The 22,571-nt window shown below is 28.4% G+C and overlaps 2 protein-coding genes across 6 annotated transcripts in view; one reads left to right on the forward strand and one right to left on the reverse strand.

Annotated features, from left to right (window-relative positions):
* On the forward strand, nucleotides 1–13,048 carry LOC107455339 (UPAR/Ly6 domain-containing protein rtv). The gene is made up of 4 exons (XM_016072868.3): nucleotides 1–133; nucleotides 2,767–2,961; nucleotides 8,880–9,041; nucleotides 11,286–13,048. The coding sequence occupies exons 2-4, from the start codon at nucleotides 2,889–2,891 to the stop codon at nucleotides 11,501–11,503; spliced, it is 453 nt and encodes a 150-aa protein (XP_015928354.1). The 5' UTR covers nucleotides 1–133; nucleotides 2,767–2,888; the 3' UTR covers nucleotides 11,504–13,048.
* Nucleotides 13,049–13,210: 162 nt separating this feature from the next.
* The window catches only part of LOC107455306 (proton-coupled amino acid transporter 1), a 110,833-nt gene continuing 101,472 nt past the window's right edge, over nucleotides 13,211–22,571 (reverse strand). For all 5 annotated transcript variants that reach the window (XM_071182504.1, XM_071182505.1, XM_016072818.3 and 2 more), the window contains exons 9-11: nucleotides 21,420–21,607; nucleotides 20,649–20,777; nucleotides 13,211–17,634 (exon numbers count right to left, since the gene is read on the reverse strand). In XM_071182504.1, coding sequence (XP_071038605.1) covers nucleotides 17,507–17,634; nucleotides 20,649–20,777; nucleotides 21,420–21,607 — 445 coding nt within the window. In that variant the 3' untranslated portion in view covers nucleotides 13,211–17,506. The remainder of the gene's footprint in view (nucleotides 17,635–20,648; nucleotides 20,778–21,419; nucleotides 21,608–22,571) is intronic.

The raw sequence follows: 22,571 nt of genomic DNA on the forward strand, positions 1-22,571 counted from the left end.
AATCTGCACAGCATATCCGGCGCGTTTCTTTTAAATATTTGTGTAGTAGAAAATAATTATGATACACAGACGAAAAGTCAGAAATTACTTCAGGAAATTACTTTTGCCTTAAACACATTGTATGTTCTTAGAGGTAAGATACATTTATTTCAGAGTAGGTATCTTTAATTTTGTTTAATAAGTTGAACTCATAAGTTGAACTCTTAATCAAGTAATCAGGGCAAGTATATATAGTAAAGTAATTATGGCAAAAAAGTGCTCCTTCTATAAGAGAATTTTGCTATTTTATAATAAATGAAATCTGAAAAGTTTCCTACCCTCAGTTGTAGGCTTGTCCCTTTTAGTGGTATTTAATTCTAAAATTGAATATCCTTTATAAAGTTAAGTAAAGCATTGTTTTAAATCTAAGTTTTATCATTGATTTCAGGTCTGAGACTGATAGTTAAGAAGTTATAACGATTTTATGTTGTCATCCTACCTTTTTTCAAAGTAGTTTTATTTCAATAATATTGAGATTGAGATTATCAGTCTAAGTAGTTTTTTTTCTTATTGCTAAGAGTTCAGTATTTATGGCAGAAAGAAATTTGTATCGTTCAAAAAATACCAAGTTTTCTCTTTATTTTTATTTTTTAATAGATATTTTTTTTTAATAGGGATAGAGCACTCGCCTCCCAACGAGGTGACCTGGGTTCGATCTCATCGATGGCTTGGCAATACGAATTCCGCACCCGGCTCACACCGACCATAGTGCCATTGTAAAATATCCTCAGTGGTAGACGGATAATGGGTTAGAGCACTCTTAACGACAGGCTACCCAAGGGAGGCTTTCGTGGTTTTTCTCTCCATTAAGCGTAAATGCGGGTTAGTTCCCTCAAGAAGTCCTCCACAAAGACAAAATTTTCCTCAATAAATCCTTTAATCCAGGAGTTCCCTTGTCTTCTGGATTGGGTTCAAAATTACAAGGCTGTGGAGTTGAAAATTGGTAGTCATAGACTCAAAATTGGGTCGGCTGAACATTAACTATTGTATATATTTTAAAAAAATAGGGGGAGTTAATAATTTCAGGTAATATAATTTTCAGGTAAATCATTTATTACTAAAAAACTATTATTTCTGTGAAGAAAAAAAACCTAGTTTATGCATTTTTCCATTGAAAAAAAATCTAATTTTGCTAGACCAAAATGTGTTAAATTAAATTTCACTAAAATATAAATTTTCAGTAAAGTTTTAAGAAATAATTGTCATTTAAAAAACTTTTGTAAATAATAAAAATTTAGCATTTAGAATACATATTTTGCTTTCAAATAAATAAGAATACGATACCAAATATTTGAATTAAATTTTGTAAAAGTATACGAGACATAAGAACTTAACCTTTCTTAATATAATCCACTAAATCTTAACCGCTTTACGATACATGGGCACCAATTTATATAAGTAATACTGTTATTTAATTTGAAGTCGCCATGGAGAAATCTTCAAAGGAAGACATTGGCTCACATTGGGATGTCTGGCCAACTATGATGATAACGAATACTATTGTTTAGAAAACGAAACGTTTTATTTGTAGTCTACCTTTCCGTGCAATTACTCCTCAAAAAAGATAATTTAAGAAATTCAAAACGTCAAATACAGTTACCAAAAAAATTCAAATGCCGTCATCCTTATTTCAAAATTATTGAATTTTATAAATATTTGGACATTTTAAATTTATTTTTGTTTATTTTAAAGTCTATATTGCAGCTATTTGTATTTATTTCAAATTTTAATTTTGTAGCATTAGAAAATAAGTAAAAATAAATTGTTTTATGATAAAGGTTCTACTACAATGGTACAGCACATAAAGATTGCATGTACAGTATGCGCACCGTACGCAAAGGGAAAAATTAATAACTTCTAAATTTATGATTAAATTTTCATATACTTTCATAGAATTGAATATTAACAAAAAAATTGAATAACTTGGTATAAAAAATGTTAAAATTTCTGAAGTTTAATATTTTTTGGACTACAAAGGAAAAATTAAAAGAAATCGAAATAATTGTTCCTTAGCAAAAAAATTTCAGAAAGTTACATTTTAAAAATTTTATTTCCTGGAAAGAGTTTTCTTGAATTTCTTTCGTTGCTGCCAGTCTACAAACGTAAATTGAACAGAGAATTTAGTTATTTAATCATTACTCACAAATAAATGAGGTTAAAGAACTGTTTAAAGGCGACGGAGGCGATTGCCTTATCCTCGGGCCGGACCTGACAACATTCTGTTTCTGAAAATGAAGTTAGCATATACAGATTTTTTTCCCAACTTGAAATAAATAAATATGTAAAACCATTCCTTAGGATTTATTCAAACGCCATATTTCTAATTTTTGAAACAAATCAGTTAGCATTAAAATTAGATTCCAAGCCAAACAATTATTTCTCATTTTCTCAGACGATATTCTAACACAAAGAAAAACAAAATCGTCTGAAATACAGTTTCAAATTTCAAAACATTCTTCGATCAAAATATAAAAGTAAAATAATAAATTCAAAATAAAAGTGAAACAAAAGATTATGATTTAACCATAAATGGGTCACCCACTCAAATAAAATAACCACGTGTGGAACCGGTTCTTTTGAAAGTGGCTGTCCTAGTTCTAAAAAATCCAACTCCTTGGCGAATATTCTAAAAAGTCATACTTCAGTAGCCGCTTCTCATTGTCATCAAGTAAAGAAATAGCTATACTCTCAGCTAAATGTTATTTTTCAACGGTTAATTCTTTTCAGGGACACTAAAAAGAAATTGTTGATTCCAGTGAAAAAAAATTGATGTTTGAGATAAACGATGAACTGGATTTGAAAAATTCCATTTGTACTTCGTGTTCTTTCCAAAATTTTGTTAATGCAGGATGGCTGTTAATATGAAGGTTGCGACAACTTTAGCTGTCATATTTGGAATAATTTATTTAACAAGTGTAGAAGGTGAGTTTTTTTTTTAATGTTTTATTCTTTTTTCTATTTCTTTCAGACATTGCAAGTGCTTCTATTTTTTATGTTCAAGATGGCACTGACCTTCAAAATAAGAAATAAAAATTAAATATAATAATTTTAAACTGATTTGAAATTATTTAATGAATTTGTGGAGTAATTGCCGGTTCTATGGACCATGTGTTGGCTACTTTTTAATGAACTGTAGCCAGCATGAACAATAGTCTGTGTAACCTATAGGCGAGAATTGAATATCCCGTTAAATTGTCAAACTCCATCGATATGTAACATTACATCGTGATAATTTTCCAATTTAACTCATTTATATTACTTTTACATTGATCAATACTTTCGTTAAATTAGTTAACACTCACAATAATACCGTATTGTATAACTATTGTAATTAAAAGTCAATATATATTGTTCACTTTAAATATATTATATCGTCGGTAAGGTTCCTAATATTATCGTATTTTGATAATTATAGATTTCAATAGTGATCGTAATATTATCGTAATCGATATGAATTGTTATCGTTAGCGGGTCGAGGTGGTCTTCATTTCATTAAAAAATCATAAATGTAATGCTTTTTTCGAATTTCTATAACTTATCTAAAATTTAACTGTTTAGAAATTTTTTACTGGTATTTAATATAGGAGTTTAACACAGACGTTATTTAAATACACTTCATACGGTGCAGAAATTTTTAATAATTTAATTTTATTTAGAGCTAGTCTAAGAATAACTAGATAAAGTATATGATATTTTTCATCTATTATATATTTTACTTGCTTTGCCTAGTTATTTCATGAAAAACCTAGTTATACTATGAAATAACAGAATTATACACTTTAACGGTAACAAATACATAAGAACGTCTCAAAAGATAATTTTACGTGTAAAAAGTCATTTTATATATAAAAACTCTTACCACTTTTGGACTATTGGTATAGTTGATTTATGTATGGTCTCATTCGATTTAATTAAATACACAAGAAGCAGTGTATCCCTTGTTTAGATAGCAATATCAGAAGCGTAAAGATATAAATACAAATTTGTACTTTTTGTACAATCTGTTTATAATCAAGAAAACAAAATTATTAATTTGTCTCAAAATTAATAGGTAAAGCATGTGTATATTTTGGAATTAAACAATGTTTGAAATTTCTCACTTTTTTTTTTAACAAAATTAAATTATTGCAGGTCATACTACTGTCATATTACTGTCAGTGTGAAAAAATAATTATTTATTTTACCATCTGATGTACATATAATATTTGCATATTTCATTTATGAGTTTAGTTATTTATGCAACAGAACATTTTCTCTCTATATTAAAAAATAAAGTTTTCTCTTCCGTCACAGCTCTTTTAGAAAATTTTTGCCGGGCGTGCTTTTTACTGCCATAACTCAAAAACTATTTGATGAAACAATATTATAATTTGTACAATTCCAGAGAGACGTCAAGAGAATATTCTGATATCGAAATTCGATTAAGTAGGAGTATTGGGATTTTTATTTATTTATTTTTGTCGTCACGTAGTCTTACTTATGTAAATGAGTTACTCGTCTCACTTTATGTAAATTTCAAACTAATCTTGGAGAAATAATAGGTTTTAATGGTATTTTGGATATTTCGGTGTAACATACGAATCGCAGTAAAAGTAAATTTGTTTTGTTGAGATAATTTACATTAGACTTTTATTTTGTGACCAACAAATGCAATTTAGTTCATTCGCTGAAAGTAAAATAAAGGTCTGAAATTCAAATACTCAGCAGGCGATAAAATGAAAATTTAATGATGTATTTATCACTTTATATCAAATCAAATTTATCGATAATATTGTTTATTTCATGTAACTTTCATTCCATCGTTATTATTATTTTTCTTTTCTCGAAACAAGTTCGATATAAGTGCATTTAGAAAAAGAAAAATTTATGAGCAAAAGTAGTTTCCACGTCGACATTATTCGAATGTCATACAACTCAGCCTGCATAAGCAAATAAATGGCAGACGATAAAATGAAAACTTAGTGATATATTTAAAACTTTATATCAAATCAAATTTATCGATAATATTGTTTATTTCAAGTAACTTTCATTATATCGTTATTATTGTTTTTCATATCTCAAATCAAGTTCGATATAGTGCATTTAGAAAAAGAGAAACCTTATGAGCAAAAGTAGTTTCCACATCGACATTATTCGAAGGTCAAACAACTCAGCCCGCATAAACAAATAAACGGCAGACGATGAAAGGGAAAATTAAGTGGATTTATTAATCGCTCTATATCCAATTCAGATTTCTAGGTAATGTTTATTTCTAGTAACTGGGTCGTATCCTAGCATTGATCGTCAAATCTCGATGCTAAATAATAAATCCCTTTGTTTCTCCTTTTATTATCGAAAGTGACTTAACATCTTGAATTATTTAGAGAGTGGCAGATACGTCCATCTTCTATGAAGATAGCGTGATATGTTACGGAATTCGATTGCACATAGGTTTTCCAATCGCTTTTCTTTGGATTTCCTTTCACATTTCGGCAGACAATTTTTTTTCTCCATTTTTTTTAATAAAAGAACAAAAATCGTTACAGTTGGTATTTCGTGTGAGTCTGAATGATTGAATAGACAGAATATGTAAAGGAATTGTATGATATTTATGTGAAGCTAAAGAAAAACTACGAAAATGGATACGCCTATGGGATCCGGCGCTATTTATCACAAATTACCTATTACTCCTAATTAAAATTGTCGGTTTAAATTCATAACAAGGTAATGATAATAATAAAGGCTAATAATATAAATAATGATAAGTTTCTCGTTAAGTTACGTTACGTTCATAAATTTTATTACGAATGTACGTAACATTATTATGTTACGTATGCACATAATTAAAATTAAATAGATTAATACTGTTACGTAAGTTTAAAAAATATATAAATATGTTACGTATGCCCATAAATATTTATTTACAAGAATACATATTTGTTACATAGATTATAAAAGATATAAATAACAGTTTTTGACTATGCTATATTAAAAAGGATAGATAATAACATGCTACATACTTAATAAAATAACATGAACTAACATGAACTATATGAACTACTAACATGAACTACATGAACTGCTAACATGAACTATATGAACTACAAACATGAACTACAAACTACTATCATTAAACATTATTATGAACTTTATTAATAAAATAATATTCTATAAGTAAAAGAGAGCTATTGTGACTATATTTGAATTTTGTTCCAATCAAAAAGGGGATGCCTACGACGCCCGTGAATTGAAGTTTCATATGCCCAACGTTTTATACTCTTAATAACCCTAGAATCTAAACTTAAATCAGTGTTAACGGGACACCTGCAAATGACGTTGTGTGGGTATCTCGATCCTGATTGTTTGTTGAAACATGGCATTTGTCTACGTTAGCAGTAGTTCTTTCCATTCTATTTCGAGTAAGCTAAGCCCTTTAAGTATCAATTCTTTTATGGAACACATTCTATATTCTTTCACAAAGATTGTATTGCAAAGATTCAACTCCTTCACGATATATTTCATACTTAATACAAAAACAGCCACGAAGAAAATTAACAAACTAATTATGCATCGAAGTTGTCTGGTATACAAAGATATATCACGGTTACAATAAAATAAATAAATCTAAGTAAAAGACGTAGACGAGAAAGAATTATATTTTATCGAATTCGATGTGCGATACCGTACTGTGATTAATTAATTTTACGTTAATTAACAATCTAATTTCTGTGGAAAAACTAAGCTCAACTTTAATACGCTATTTTGCTTATAAGCGATCAGTTAGTGATGACGTCATAGGTCACATGTTTGGGTATCCGTGATCTTCCTCTTCTTGAAGTGCAAGCACCCAATCGTTAATCTGTAACTAATCATTCGATTAATATTAAAAAGAAGTTTATTTTATATTTTGTGTATTTATTTCAAACAAATAACGTAATTTTTAAAAAAAAGTTTAAGATTTCAATCAAAAAATAAAAACATGGTAAAAATTATCGGTTGCACTTTTGGCTGATGTTGCAAGCGTTCTCTCCACCAATAGCCTTGCTGCATTAGTTGCATACGTATTTCGTCATTCTGCGTATCTTAGATGGACAGAAAGTGCAAATTCTGCTTTGTTCTCCGCATTTTTTAGTCGTGTTTCCCCTCCGGGCTTTTCAATATTGAAAATATCTTCAATGTTTATTCTAATGGAACTAAACATTCGACTGTTCGACGACAATTACAGCAAATATCGAAAAGTAACAAGTGTACGGTCATGCTTTTTACTTTCAGACAGCTCATTTTACTGGGTGCTGTGAGTGTGGTACAGTATGAGCGAAATGGGAACATCTTTAATTCGCTTAACTATGAGATGAATGTTGGGTACTTTGGGATTATCCCGTCGACCTGTCATCGCTTGTGAAAATTCGCAAATCCTTTGGCGCCATCATAATGAGAATCAATTTCCAAATTAAACATTCGAAACTCATTAAATTAATCAAAAAATAATAATAATAAAATAATGATAATAGGTGGCGCAGAAGCTATCTTTTGCCGATGATATCGTGTTTTACGAAAATGGTCGACGGGATTATCCCCAAGTACCATGTTAAGTTATCTAGGGGCTTTTTTTCGTAGCTCTTCCGCTGAGGAAAAATATGAAAATCCAGTTCATAATATGTTGCCGTAATGAATTATATGCGTTTCGAAGGCTCCGTCGTGATATGAAATGATGCTTTTTCGCAAATAATATGCTATTTTCAAAACTGCTGTGAGTTTGTTACAGTTAACTGTAAAGACTAGTTTAACCTATCCAAAGCCAGCGCTGTCAATGCTTATTCTGGAAATGGCACAAAACGTCAATGCGGAGAAAAGCCACACTTTTGTGAACATAAAAAGCGTTAGAGGTCTAATTTTTTTAATATTTACTCCAATACTTCATTATCTGTGCTCTTGAAAAATTGCAAAATATGAGAATAAGGTAGTGAATTTGATCATTTTCATCTAGGTGGAAAATGTCGTCAAATTAGCGATTTTTAAAAAAGGTTTAATAACTTTTAAAATATTTAAGTTAGTTGTCCGTTCTGTTGCTATTGTCGTAGGCCATTAAGGCAAGGGGTGCGATTGTTCATGTTTTTCAGTGGCGCCATCTAGGGATAAGAATTCGACTTCTACCAGAGCCATACGTCACACCCGTTTATAGAGCGGACCCATTCCTACATCCAGTCATTCATGAACAGATCGTAATTTTGACTTGAACCAGAGAACAATCTCCATTTCATTACCCTAGTGGTATAATTTGTTATGGGGACATGGCGGACTTTGTGACCAGACAGATTTAACGTGCATCAGTCACCATTTACTATACGGGAGTCTTCGGCCGATTGGATTCGAACTGAGTCCAGCCCCCTGCCAACAAGGCTATCCCAGCCTACTTGTCCGTTCTAAAGCCCAGATAATTCTTCACGACAAGATGATATATATAGTTTAAAATAATCACTTTGCTTCAATTGTAAGGCACTCAAACTGAGGTTTTTTTATTTTCTTCGGTGACAGAGCTTCAAAAAAATTTGTAAAATATTTAATTCTTTTTTAAAGTCTTTAATTTGGCGAGATTTTTCAATCTACCAGAAAATTATTGAAATCAATGAATAATTCTCAATTATTGCAACCCTTAAATGTATTTAAAAATTTAGATCAAAAACGCTTTTTATTTTCACAAAATGACGGCTTTCTTCATAGTGTTATTTTGCGCCATTTTCATAATAATTAGCATAGATGGCGCTGGCTACAATCTACAGTCACGAACAACTGTTACAAATTCTCAAAAGTTATAAATATTGCATATTATACGATTTTAATGTTTTTTTTCTCCATTGTAGGTCGTTTTAAAAGGTGTTATAATTGCAGATCAAGAGGAGATCTAGGAGACTGTAAAGATCCTTTTGAACTCAATGCAACCATGGTAGAAGATGTAAAAGGCGTAGAAGCACTCCCTTGTGCATCAGGATGGTGTGCCAAAATCATTGAAGGTGAAAACAGTGGTATGTCAAAACAAGTTTAGTTACCTCTATACAAGTTTAGTTACTCTATTTTGTAATCACCACCCTTTATTTTATTACTGGCGTAGAATAGTCGAACCATTTTTGAATTTACGACAATCAATGTTCTACTGCGCAGCCTTGAACCCAACCCAGATGACAACAGATTTCTTCGATCGAGAATTGGGTCAACCTGGATTTTGTCGTGTACTTTTTTGATGGAACTAACCCGCATATGCATTACATGGAGAAGAAAACCATGGAAATCTCCATTGGTTAGCGTGACGGAAAGGGAATTCTAGCACATCTTTTTTTTACCACTGGGGATATTTTATGCCATCAGTAATTCTAATCGACCGACCATTGCTAGGATTCGAAGCTGGGCCGCCTTATTGGCAGACGGCTACTCTATCCCCTGAGCCATCGCAGGTGAGGGATATGACAACAAGTAAAAATCATAAAATAAATTTATGATCACAAACACGAAACATAATTTTGAGTGCGCTAGACACATCGTGAGTAAAACTGGTCAAAAAGCGTATTTTGTGAATATGAGAGCGTAAAGAAAGAGACGTGGTAGTGGGGTGAGACCGGGTAGCTCGATTATGGCAAAATTAGTTGTTTTCTAGTGAACACACTCTGTATTACACTTAACTAATCAAGAAAAAGAGTCTACCAGAATGCGGCATGTGGTTATTGAGTAATTTGCGACACCTGCATAGATAAGTTTGCTTTACTAAGTCAACTTTTTTTTACGTTCCTTTATTTTTGAACTAGCCTGATTTATTGGTCGTTACAGTTACAAAAATTATTTTTTGTTCAACTTGTTGTAGATACGTTTTCTAACTATTCATATCTTAAGCAATAAGGATTGGGGTCAATAATTGCATTGTTCTGTTACGTTTCGATAACCTCTGCTCTCGGGGTAAGACCAGGTCCTATCCGATTTTTTTTCCCTCCCTACTGATATCAGTCTAAGCTCTGCCCACGAAAACTGCAGTGCTGAGGAGGAAGATAACCACATCCAAGGCTGAACAAGATTTTATTGGCCCGGAGGACAAAATTTCTTGCGGAACATCTTCCTCAAGCACAAAAAGCCTTGTTTTTATTTTTTGTAGAATTTGAGACCTTTTATACAAAATTGTAGTTTTCATATAAATATAAAAAAAATTCTCTGCAATTTTCTCAACAGAAAAAAGAGGCTAATTAATTAGTACTATATTTTTGGTGAGATGGTCGGATCCTCAGCAGTCCCGGGCTCAGAGACAATTGTGACCCCTCTCCTTGAGTGCGGCTTTGACAACATCACACGTGAATTGCATGCATAATTTTCTGAAATTGTCATATAAAATAGAAACGTTTGCTACTTTATCACTGAAATTCTAATATTTCTAAATTTTCCATTGAGTTGACATGTGCACTCCATTTCTCCAGACTCTAATCGATCCAGCGTCTTTGACAAGAGCTGGGTGATTTAATTCTTTCAAGAAAAAGAAATCATTTCTAAAAGAAGGTAGTACATCTATGACTTTCAATAATATCTATGGTACACGACTAAGCGATTAGTATCTCGATTAGATCAGTTCCGTACGTAGCGCTTCCGGTCCGGTCGTGGGGCTTATGCACTAGATTAAATTATGTAACCGTATTTTAAATAGTCTTCGAGACAAAAATGTGTAAATTTGTTTTTGCTGAATAATTAATAACTTTTTTGAGATACGAATCGCATCTTTCAACCTCTGGCTTAACCCGTCTGTTTTTAGTTTGCTTCGATTCTTGCGCATAGGAACCCCTGCTCGGAAATGTAGTCTTACACGGCTAGGGGAGCTTCTTCTATTTTGACATTTTCAGAAGCACATGCAGCACTCCATAATAAGAAAGTGCCCCTAGCGGCGTATGGTGACATTTCTGTGCATGGGTTCTTATGTAACTTTAATCCTGATGATGCTGTACCCTAAATCCTCTAGAAGCGTTACATAGCGTTTTAATCTTGTACATTACGACAAAAAATATGTTTTTAAAAAACAATTGTAGCTTTAGGCTTAAAACTAATTTCAGATTTGAAATTCCCACACCCAAATGATCAATTATTTGTATAAATGCAACAAAATTTGTTCCCCAGTGTAATCATGTGACCTCTGGGGATATTTTTCATCAGTTCTGTAGTTGACACTTATGAGTAAAAGTTTCAATCGAAAAAATTAGGACAATTATGTTTATTACCAACTGCTATATTTTCTGCTTTAGATTATGATACAGCCACAGAACGCATGTGTGTGCAGAGACCCCCAGCAGATGGTGAGGAAAGATGTTCGGACACAGTCATTGACAGGAAACCAGTCTACATGTGCTTCTGCCATGGTGACCTCTGCAATGCAGGAAAGAATTTACAAAGTACCCATTACCTTATTTTACTGGCAATGACCATGATGGCGTTCCTGTTCGCCAAGTGTACGGCAGTCTGAAAACATCTTTCTGGAGTTAATTAAAAAATTAGAATCTTTTAACATTGTTGATTTAAACAGACTATTTTATACCTGATCAAAAGTTTTTCTCAGGAAACACATTCGATTTAGTAAAGTAATCACTTGGATAATTTTTTATACCTGACCAAAAGTTCATGTCAGGAAACATATTCTGTTTAATAATTTGATTACTTTTTTATACCTGATTAATATTTTTTTCTCATGAAACGCATTAGATTTAGCAACTTGGGTAACTTTTTATACCTAATCAAAAGATTATCTCAGAAAAGTTTATACCTGATTAAAAGTTTATCTTATTCTATTTAATAATTTGATTACTTTTTATACCTGATTAATAGTTTTTCTCAGGAAACTCATACGATTTAGCAACTTAATCAATTTGGTAACTTTTTATACCGGAACAAAAGTTTTTCTCAAAATCCCATTTGATTTAGTAATTTAATCACTTTGAGAAATTTTTTATACGTCATCAAACGTTCATGCCAGGAAACATATTCTATTTAATAATTTGACTACTTTTTATACCTAATCAACAGTTTTCCTCAGGAAAAACTTTATCGTAGCCACTTGTTAACTTTTTATACCTGACAAGAAATTTTTCACAGGAAACGCATTCTGTTCAGTAACTTGTTAACGTTTTATACCTTAGCAAAAGTTTTTTTTTTTCAGATATCATTTTCTCTTTAGCTACTTGTCATACCTGAGTATAAGTTTTTCTCAGAAAACACATTCTCTTTGGAAAAAGACTTGAAAATTAAAATTAAATTACAGTCATTAAAAGTTTTAAAAAAAACAGCAAAAACAAGTGGTAAAATTGGACCACCAAAAAAAAAAAAAAACTGCCCACAATTGCTCAATTTATCTAGGGTGTTCCAGGTGCTAAAAATAATAATTTAAAGTAAAATATTTTTAGAATTCTAGTCAAAAATGTAGTCTGAAATATATATAAATAAGGGGTCATAAATTAAAATTTAGGCAAGAACAAAAATGATATTGAAATAAATCTAACAAATTATCACTTAAAAAATTTGGAAGAAAGCAGAGAGGAGTTAAAAGGTAATTATTAGAAATGCCTACAAGTTTCAAAAAGCAATCAAATGGTTTTAATGTATTTCAATCCACCTTTCTTACCAGTAATTTGAAAGATTTGAATATATTTTTTTCCAATTAAATATTAATAAGTGATAAAAAAAGAGAGCTTTTTTTTCACTTCTTTTTAAAAATAAAGGTTATTAAAATTACACAATAAATATGATTACATAACAAACCTGTGTATGTGATGATTTTAAATTTTAAAAAAGGCAATATTGTGAATTATTAAAAATTGCTTTTTTAAAAAAAATACATTTTAAAGTTTATCGTATTGTTAACAAGTATGCCAATGGACATGATTGTATGAAACATTTTATGCATCCATGTAAATATGTATAATTCATATAAATCACAATACTTGTGAAAATGTAATTGTTTTGTTTATTATATATTTTATAAATATGGTTTAATAAACAAACTCTATTATTTATAGTTTGGTTGAAATTTATTTAAAATACTTATTACGTTTTTATAAAAAATAAGAGAAACAAAATTTACAGAGTGAACGTTGATTTAAAGTGAGTTATTACAATTATCCATCATGCAAAGGCAGAAATTTGAGAAGAATGAAATGTTTATTGAAATCATTGAAAGTTATTAAAATAAATTTATACTTTTTATTTTCTTTTTTTTAGATATTGTAAAATGCATGCTTTATATACATTTAACTACAAATGAAAGCTATCTTTACAGAATATACACAACATGTATAATTTTGGTTACATACAGCTTTTAAAAAAAAATCACAGAAGCACAAAATACACAGTTGCTTGAATACAACTGTGCAAAGTATTTAAAAAAACAAAATTAAATTAACCTCCACTGGCTTTCATAACATAAGTTAATAGCAGACAATGTACATATATATACACAATAAATAAAATAGGCAGTTATTTAATTCATGGGATATTTTTGCATTAGCAAAATAAAAAAACAATATGGAACTGGTTAAAAAAAACTTTCCACATAATGAAATTATTTTCAGTTTTAACACATAAATTGATTGAACATTTATTCAATAAACTATTGTAATTGTTTGGAAATGTACTTACATAGTAATGTTGAATAACAGTATTATGACAAAAACAGTATTACTTGTTGGATTTAATAAAACTAAAAAGTTATGATTTCATGCATATTAATATAATGAAATACCAGTTTTATTACAAAAAAACACATTAATTCAAAATGAAAATGTTAAAATTTGAAACGATGATAAAATAACTTATTAAAGATTTTTTAAAAAAAAAATCATGGAAAATATCCTTTTAATAATCAAAAATGTATTAGAAAAAAATACAAATTGGTATTTTAATTGAATTGATATTACATTTAATTGATATTACATTTAATTGAATAAAAATTAATAATAAATAAACTGATTAAAAACTATGCAGTTTTGATTTGCAATATTAATAGGTAAATAAGCAGAAAAGTAAAAGAAACAAAATTAAAATTAATACAATCATACACATGCTATTTTTAGCTGCCATCAATTATGCAATAAAAAAACAGCACCAAATATTATTTTCACAAAAAATACACATATATATACAAAAACTATATTTCTTAAAAACTTATGCAACTGCTCAGCAGTAATTAATGAAAGTTTTTACAATTTTTGTTTTTATATATTTCTCACATTATAATCACATTAAAATTTTTGTAACATCGTAAAACTATTTACTGCATTAATATAGATAATATATCAATGCAATATTTTTTGTTTTAACATAAATATGATACACATTATCACACGGATTGAGAAAGATTACACATCACAGCAAGCAATGACATCAAACTAAAGTTATTAGACAGATGCTACATTTGGAATAAATATGACATTTATAGATTCGGAGATTATCAAGTAATATTGATTAATTTTATTTATTGAATATGATAGGAAATTCAGTTCTTAATTTAACATAAATTCTATTTTAATTTCACTTTATTTTTATTTGCTAATTTTTACAATGATTTTCTAATTTTTACAAATCTTATGAAAATTCTTAAAATTGAATTGACATGTGTGAAGGGAGAGTATATACTGTTTTCAGTTTGGCTTAGCTATTCTGATACCAATAACAGTAGAATAATTAAAATTTTCAATTATACAAAATAAAGAGTATGGCTGATTATCTAGTTACCATTGGTCAAAATTTTCATAAGGTTACATTATTGTTAATAATAATCATTTTTTAAAAAAAGGGAAGAGAAATGCATGGTTTGCTACTTTGGAATGTTTATTCTAATCAAATTCAAAATTAGTTACTAAGTTAGTCAACAGATGGCTGTCCTATTGACTGAAAAAAGCTAAGGGACATGTCATAAATCTGTTACATGTCACACCATTTCACATGAAACAGTTACAGACTTATTATTGTTCCTGTATGTGGTAATTTTTATAGTTTTTCTCAGGTAGCTTCACCCTCTGTTAATGAATTCAATAGCAAAAATTAATAAAATTTGTTTGATTTAATTTACATTTAAATAAAAAATATTCATATATTTAGTTTTTTAATCAAATTTTTATGGATTTATTATACTTGTTATAGTGATACAATAACAAATGTTTGCACCATGTCTCATAGAAGAATTTACTTCAGAACATGCTGCAAAGTTATTTTTATGGTCAGATTATATATTCAAAATAATATTTTTCTTCATTTTGCATTTTGGTAAAAAAAAAAAAAGAAATTTAAGCCCATTGTAATATATGAGATTTTTTTTGTTAAAAAAAAAACCTATTTTAACCAATGATACAGCTGCACTCCATGCTTTCTTTCTATAAAATGTACTGTAACTGACATTTAAAACAATAAATAAATGCAGTCAGAGCAATGCAACAATAAGCTTCTTTTGAATTAAAGACTAAAACCACTAAATTTCTAAAAGTCCTATGACACGTCACATAAAATTTAGATTTTTGGAGATACCTTAAAACTTGAGATAAGTTTGGTGTTTAATTTAACTAACATATTTAGTACAATATTATAGCAATAAAGTTGTTGCACAATTCTTTTTCCACTAACAATTTGATTTTCTAAGACATTTAAGTATAAAAGAAATTATCTTATTTTATTTCAATTTACTAATCTAAAATATTATCAAAAATAAAATTTCACTAATTCAATTTTTTAGAGAAAAAAGTTTACCTTATTAAACCTCAATCCAAATTATTTTCTTATTTTCTAGAACAAAATTATTTTCAAAAATTTACTACCTAAAATTTGACACTTTTAATAAGAGAAATATTATGAATAAAATTAAGCTTTGAAACTTTACAGAGTATATAGAAGAATAGTTATAATGTGGTATACACATTCTTTAATATTGTATTATCACAGGTAAACGCAAAACTGTTGATACAGACTTTTTATAAACATCATTAAGAAAGTAAACTAGCATACAATCATTATATTTATTAAATACCCTTTAAATTGATGATAATTAGCTGAGATGCGCCAACTGGTTAAGATTTATTAAGTTTTATATACTGGGTCTTAAAATTAAAATTGGTATTTTTATACATAAAAATAACTCACATTAATAATTTTTAATTTGTGATAAAAAAAATTGGCTATCAACGTTTCATAATTTATTCATAGCCAGCAGTCTTTAAAAAAAATTTTTACAAGTATGTAAGGGTATATTTAAAAAAGTATTGCACCCAAATAGCTTTCTTGAAATTTTAAAGATGGATAAAGAAAATTTAAAAATCACATAACACAATTTAATGCTAGTATATGTTTAAAAATTTTCATTCCTTTCTCTTATTCATTTGTATTCATTTTTTGCCCAAATGAAATTAGAAAATAAAAATATACTTTATAGATTACTATTTATTTAAAAAATAATAATTATAAAATATATTTTCAAAAACTATAAAATCAACATTAAAATGAATACAGAAATACTTAAGTTCTCCAGCAACTAAGCCTAATTTAGTTAAACCTAACTAGTTAAAACTAAGTAGTTAAAAGTCATGCTGAACAAATTTGAAAATTAATAAAATTGAAAATACTTTAAACAATTCTGTCACATGAAAAAATTAAAACGCATAAAATAAATAACAATTTTTAAGAGCATAGGTCAAGTGTTTCTCTTCTTTTTTTTATATTAAAAGTTCATTCATAAAATAGAAATATCCCTCTAACTAAATTTTTAAAAAAATTATGATTTTTTTAACATTAAAATTTACAAAGCATTTCAAAACAACAATTTGAAAAATAAAAGAACGAAAGATTTGCAGCCTTCAGCTTAGGTAACTAGATTTGTTCTAATCAATTTCCAAAAATAGTTACTAAGCTTATCAATAGATGGGGCTGATAACTAAATAAAATCATAAAACAATGTCTTTTGCAGAAAGACAGGCCACTTTAAATTAAATAATTTTTGAATACTAATTAAATTTTTGAAACAGTTCTTCCCATTCATATTTCTTTTCCTAAATATAAAAACACAAATACTAAATTAATTATAAAATATATAATATGCCTTAATTTTAAAGAAGTATATTGCATAGCTATTTATTAGGAATGTAAATAAGGCTTGGTGCCTCTGTAATTATATTCTACTAACAAATACCAATAGTCTAAAATGTTGAGAATAATTTTTCAAACAGTATCACATAAATCAGATAGAAAATAAAAAATAACATTTTCTTTTGAACAGCTACTATGAACGATTGATTTTTACTGCTGTCTAACACATTTAGCAAATCCATAAATGTACTCTACACGGTTTAAAATGAAAAGTAATGCAGAATTAGCAATACTTTGTCACAATAGACTAAAAACTATAAGCATTCGTTAAACCACCATCAATACCCAATTGGTGTAACTCGGTCACATGTAGGGATGACAGCAGTCTTTCAACATTGAAGAGATATCACGAGTTCCCCAAAATTTTGTCCACGATTTCTCTAATTGCTGTGTATGTACCGATAACACATCCAAATATTCCAAATGTTATGATGGCAGCATCTTTTATGATAATCAAAGTCAGCTGTTTCCTGCCTGGAATAAGAAATATGCATTCAATAATTTACAATTAGAAATATTTCAACATATAGATGTTTATCAAAATTTATAAATAAAAAGACATAGGAATCTAACCTATACACTAATTAACTAGTTGGAATCAAACTATAGCAAGTACAAATTTGTATTTGCCCTTAGTAACTGTTCATAGATTCATAATATTTTAGTGATGACAGAGTCAACCTCACATTATTCAATCTAGTATGATTCTGCTCTAATAAACAAATTACTAAAAAACACCTAGCAACTATAGATTACAATTACAAACCTGTATTGAAAAAAAAATAATAAATAAATAAAATAATAAAATAATGCAGCAACTTATAATTGGATTTAGGGAGTTTCAGCTGTTGCAATCTAACCTTTTTACTAATTATATAGCTGAAATCTAAAAAAATTATAGCAAGCTGAAATTGATGCTACTTATGCTGTTAATAGCTTGTTCATAGGTTCTTAATATTTTTGCGGTGACAGAATCAACCTCTCATTATTCAATTTGGTCTTGATTCTGCTCTACGATATTTTGCCTGTATGAGATTCTTTTTCACAACATTATGTCTGTTTAAGATTCGATTCTTTAATAATTTACGTCTTTGTTAAATTATGTTTCCCCATGCATTGTTCAGAAACCTTTTGTAAGGGACAGATTTAATGCTGTGATATGTTTTCTGCTCAAGATTTTCATAATGCATTTTTTGAGTTCTTGTAAAAATTAAGTAAAAAATATACTAAGTAGAAACAGCAAATTAATATTTAAGTGAAGAAAAAAAAAAAAAAAAAAAAAAAAAAAAAAAAGGGGGGNAAAAAAAAAAAAAAAAAAAAAAAAAAAAAAAAAAAAAAAAAGAGAAAAATTGAAAGAAGATTATTACAAAAACCTTTAGATTTTGTTTTAGTTGAGTAATTATACAGGTTTGGATGTTTTTATTACCTTAATAGAAGTGTCAGATTTTAATAGTTTTTTCTTTCTTCTTTAATTGTAAACTGATGTGAGTATTTTTTTTTCATAAAATTTCATTTTAATGAGGATTTAAAAAATACTTATAAATGGCAGTTTTGGAAAACTGTGTTACATATTTTTGTAAAAAAAAGAGCTTTTTCACAATGACAAAATATTTTTAAAAAAGAACTAATATACAAATGAAAAAATGTGCTAGTACACTTCTGGTAATATTCTTAGATTATAATTATTATTCACATACTTTAGCGGATAATCAAGAGTTCATTGTTTCTAAATAATATATTCTTTTTTATTAGATACTAAAAGCTAAGATTGTACTGGTTAATGTATAGAATGGGAAATAAAATGCGAGAATGATAAGAATTTGACAAACTAATATATGCCATTTCAATAATTTGAAATAATGCAAAGGAATTTGATAATGCACATCGTTTACTGCAGAAGATGTTTTACATGAAGAAATCAGACATCAAAACATTCCTTCCCAGAATAAAAATACCCTTTTTCATACAGTATTTGAAATTTCAACCACAAAATGTTACGAAGTAGCTTGAATCTGCACAATATGGTGCCAACAATTTAGCTGAAAGAACTTTGAAAAAGTTAATTTCGTTAAAGTTAATTTATCTTACTGTATATTTGGCGAAACTTTAGAACTGTTCAAGGGTGTCCAAAAAATTATTGAACACAATTGCAAAACTTATTTATCAAGAGATAACTACAAGCAAAAATAATTTTTCTATTACTTTTAATAGTTGCTTTAATATTGGTTGACAAATTGTTGAAAGTACACAAATATTTACATAGTTTTAAACAGTTCATATTATTGAAAACTACCTAAGAAATACACTGACTAATTCTTTCAAAATAGAAATTCCAATGTTTTTAAGATTCATTACTCAGACACTATTTGGGCAATTTTGTTGATATTTAGAAACATAGTAAAAAATAATTTAAAGATTATATTGCCTTATAATTAAAAGCTTTTCACACCATCAATAAAATAAAAACATAAAAATCATATTTTGTATGAAAGTGTTTGTGAAGAATTGAATTTCACAATTTTAAAATTTTTTTTCTTTTTGATTCATACAAATCATCAAGAAGGCATAGCAAAATGCAGAAAAGTGAAAATAACAATAGGGACTTTTGACTTATTAGAACAATTATTTCCAGATAGTAGTTACACCCTATAGAAACCTGAACTCCAATTCAACACAAAAAAAATTTTTTTTCAATCACAGAAAGTAAGTTTTTATGTCTTATTTTGTACATTAGTACAATAAAATTCGATAATTAGGTTTTGGTTAATTGAGAGTTTCTTTTCTTTTTTTTAAAAAAAATTAATAAATTTGTACACGATAGATTATATTTTTAACACTCGGTCATTTCACCAGGGTGCATAGCCAAATTATTCAACAAAAAATAAGCACCTTTTAAGCACTTAAAAAATATTTTTAAGTACTTTAAAAAAATATCATCATTAGGCAGAGTAGGAAAGTTTTTGACAATTGATAGTTTTATTTTGTTGTAACTATCATGTCAAAAAAAATAAAGAATACCTTTTGACAGTTGTCAAAAATCATGAAATTTTGAGTCACGTAAAACTAATGGCATTTTCATACACTACAGACTGACAATATATTGAAATAGAGTGGGGTTGAATTAATTGTGAAAACGTTGAAGAGAACAATGTGAACTGTGTCTTTTTGCATAATTCGTAGTGGAAATCAACATGGTAAAATCTCATTTTGAAAAAGGGCACTTTAAGCACTTTTTAAAAACACCCAAATGAAAAAAAGCACCTTTAAGGGCTTTTAAAAAACGAAAATAAGCACCATTAACCACTTTTTAAAAACGCTAAGCACCCTGCTTCACGAATTAAATTTTGACATTGAATACCTTTAAACAGGGTTATTTATACAATGTGACAAAAATAAAATTGTAATTATCAGGGAGTGAAGAAGAACAAAGAAATTATTTTTTAAAATGTTATACATGATCCATGAAACAAGTCAATTATCATACTCACTCATATTATTATTCCAGACAGTTACCAGTTCAATGATTGGTGGAAAAATGAGAGCTAATGAACTACTGGCCAAAGCACCCACCAATGAGATTAGCAAATCCAAATTAGGGATAGCGATAGCCATTAGAACTGCAAATATTGCAATATCAATCAGTTTCAATACAATATTGAATAAACATTATCAAATATCAATTGTAAGAAAACAGTAAAGAGTATGTGAATGCTGTGAAACACTGAGTTATTAAAAACTAAATTAAACTCCAAAACTTCGAGCATTTTCACAAATCTAATACTTATATAAAAGCATTTTCAAGAAAACACAATAAATAGTTATAAATAATTAATTTTAAAATAATAAAACATATGCATAAAAAATTAAAAGCTAAACATCTTCCCTTTTAAGAAAATTTCAGCATAGTTAACACAAATTAGCTCATGTTTCTAGATTTGTCATATTTGTGCAAGATCTAAAAATTTTGAATATACTTATAAACAACAAATTGAATAACAATACTTCTTTACTTATAATGAGCAAATTTTGAGAGAAAAAAACTAATCAATTAAAATGATTCAAATTTCATTTTGATTTCGTTTTTTAAATTTTAGTTATCACAAAAGTTTCACATGATAATTGAAGTTGTTTACTTAAATAGTTTTTTAGCAACAAGTCTCTGTTATTTCTGGAGGATGCTGAACTGTTATTTAACATTATTTATTTAAACTTAGAAAAATGAGTTCTTTTTGTTTAAAAGATTTGGTACTTATACTTACAGGTAATGAAAACTAGTAGAGTACGAAGAGCATATTCAAAAATATTTTGTTCCCTGGGAGAAAATCTCTCTTCAATTTGGAATTTTCTTTTCAAGAATGGCCAAATAATTGACAAAGGCACATATAATTGCAGAGCATACGACAGGAAAATGGCAAGCGCAAACATGAGTCGAATCACTTCACTCACCCTAATTAAAAGAGAGAGAAAATAATATTACTTAAATTTTCTGAAAATAAAATTAGAAAACAAGAAAGAGCATACACCTTTATTAGAAGAAGAAAATACCAAAATATTAATTGAGTTAACTGAAAACAGGAAGGTGGTGAAATCAAAGATGAGGTAAATTACTTTCTACAAAATAAAAATAAAATTCACACAAATTATGTTTATGGAAAATATAATTAGAAAATATTAAAATATATTACAATGGTAAAAGTGATCAGGATTTAGACTACTCCACTCACAAAGAAAATTTTTTTTTTAAAAAAACAACTTTTATATGCATTAAAATGGTAAAAGAAGAGTCTGATGACTTCAGCAAGAGTAAAAGACGAAAATTTACACATGATTTAAGTTAATGTAAAATATATTTAGCAGACTATAAGAAAAGAAAATGGCAAAAGTGATCAGGATTTAGATTACTTCTCTCACATAGAGAAAAGATTTTTAAAAAAATCCTGCATGAATTAAAATGGTAACAGTGAACAAGAGTCTGTACGCCTATTCAAAAATGGAAAACAGATATTTAACTATTTAATTCATATCAGACAATACACATTAATGTTCAAAATAAAAACATATTAATATGAACTAGCCTCGCCTGACTACTAGCCTAAGGCTAGGAGGAGGTTGCAATAAGAACAAAGATGACCTCATACTTGTGGTTTGCTAAAGACAATCTATAACAGGCAAAGCCGGATTATACCGTTCGTAGGCCCTAGGCATAGCCGTTTTTGGGCCCTCCCCTCCTTCCCTCTTTTCAAAATATATGCTAAAATTTTCTTGCATATTTTTTTTTTAGATTTTTATTAATATGGATTTTAATTTACAAATTTGTTTATCGAACTTTATCTGCAATACCGACATACTGCAGATATTGCAGTTGATATCGATAATACCATTATGATTAGTTCGATCGATAACTATGTAAA

The sequence above is a fragment of the Parasteatoda tepidariorum genome, chromosome 6 (assembly GCF_043381705.1).
Source record: "Parasteatoda tepidariorum isolate YZ-2023 chromosome 6, CAS_Ptep_4.0, whole genome shotgun sequence".
NCBI classification, from domain to species: Eukaryota; Metazoa; Arthropoda; class Arachnida; order Araneae; family Theridiidae; genus Parasteatoda; species Parasteatoda tepidariorum.

Excerpts from the sequence above, each read along its gene's own strand:
- LOC107455339 (XM_016072868.3), top strand. The coding sequence starts at position 2,889 with ATGGCTGTTAATATGAAGGTTGCGACAACTTTAGCTGTCATATTTGGA. Across the intron at positions 2,962-8,879 it reads TTATTTAACAAGTGTAGAAG|GTCGTTTTAAAAGGTGTTAT; the intron begins GTGAGTTTTTTT and ends TCTCCATTGTAG. Across the intron at positions 9,042-11,285 it reads CATTGAAGGTGAAAACAGTG|ATTATGATACAGCCACAGAA; the intron begins GTATGTCAAAAC and ends TTTCTGCTTTAG.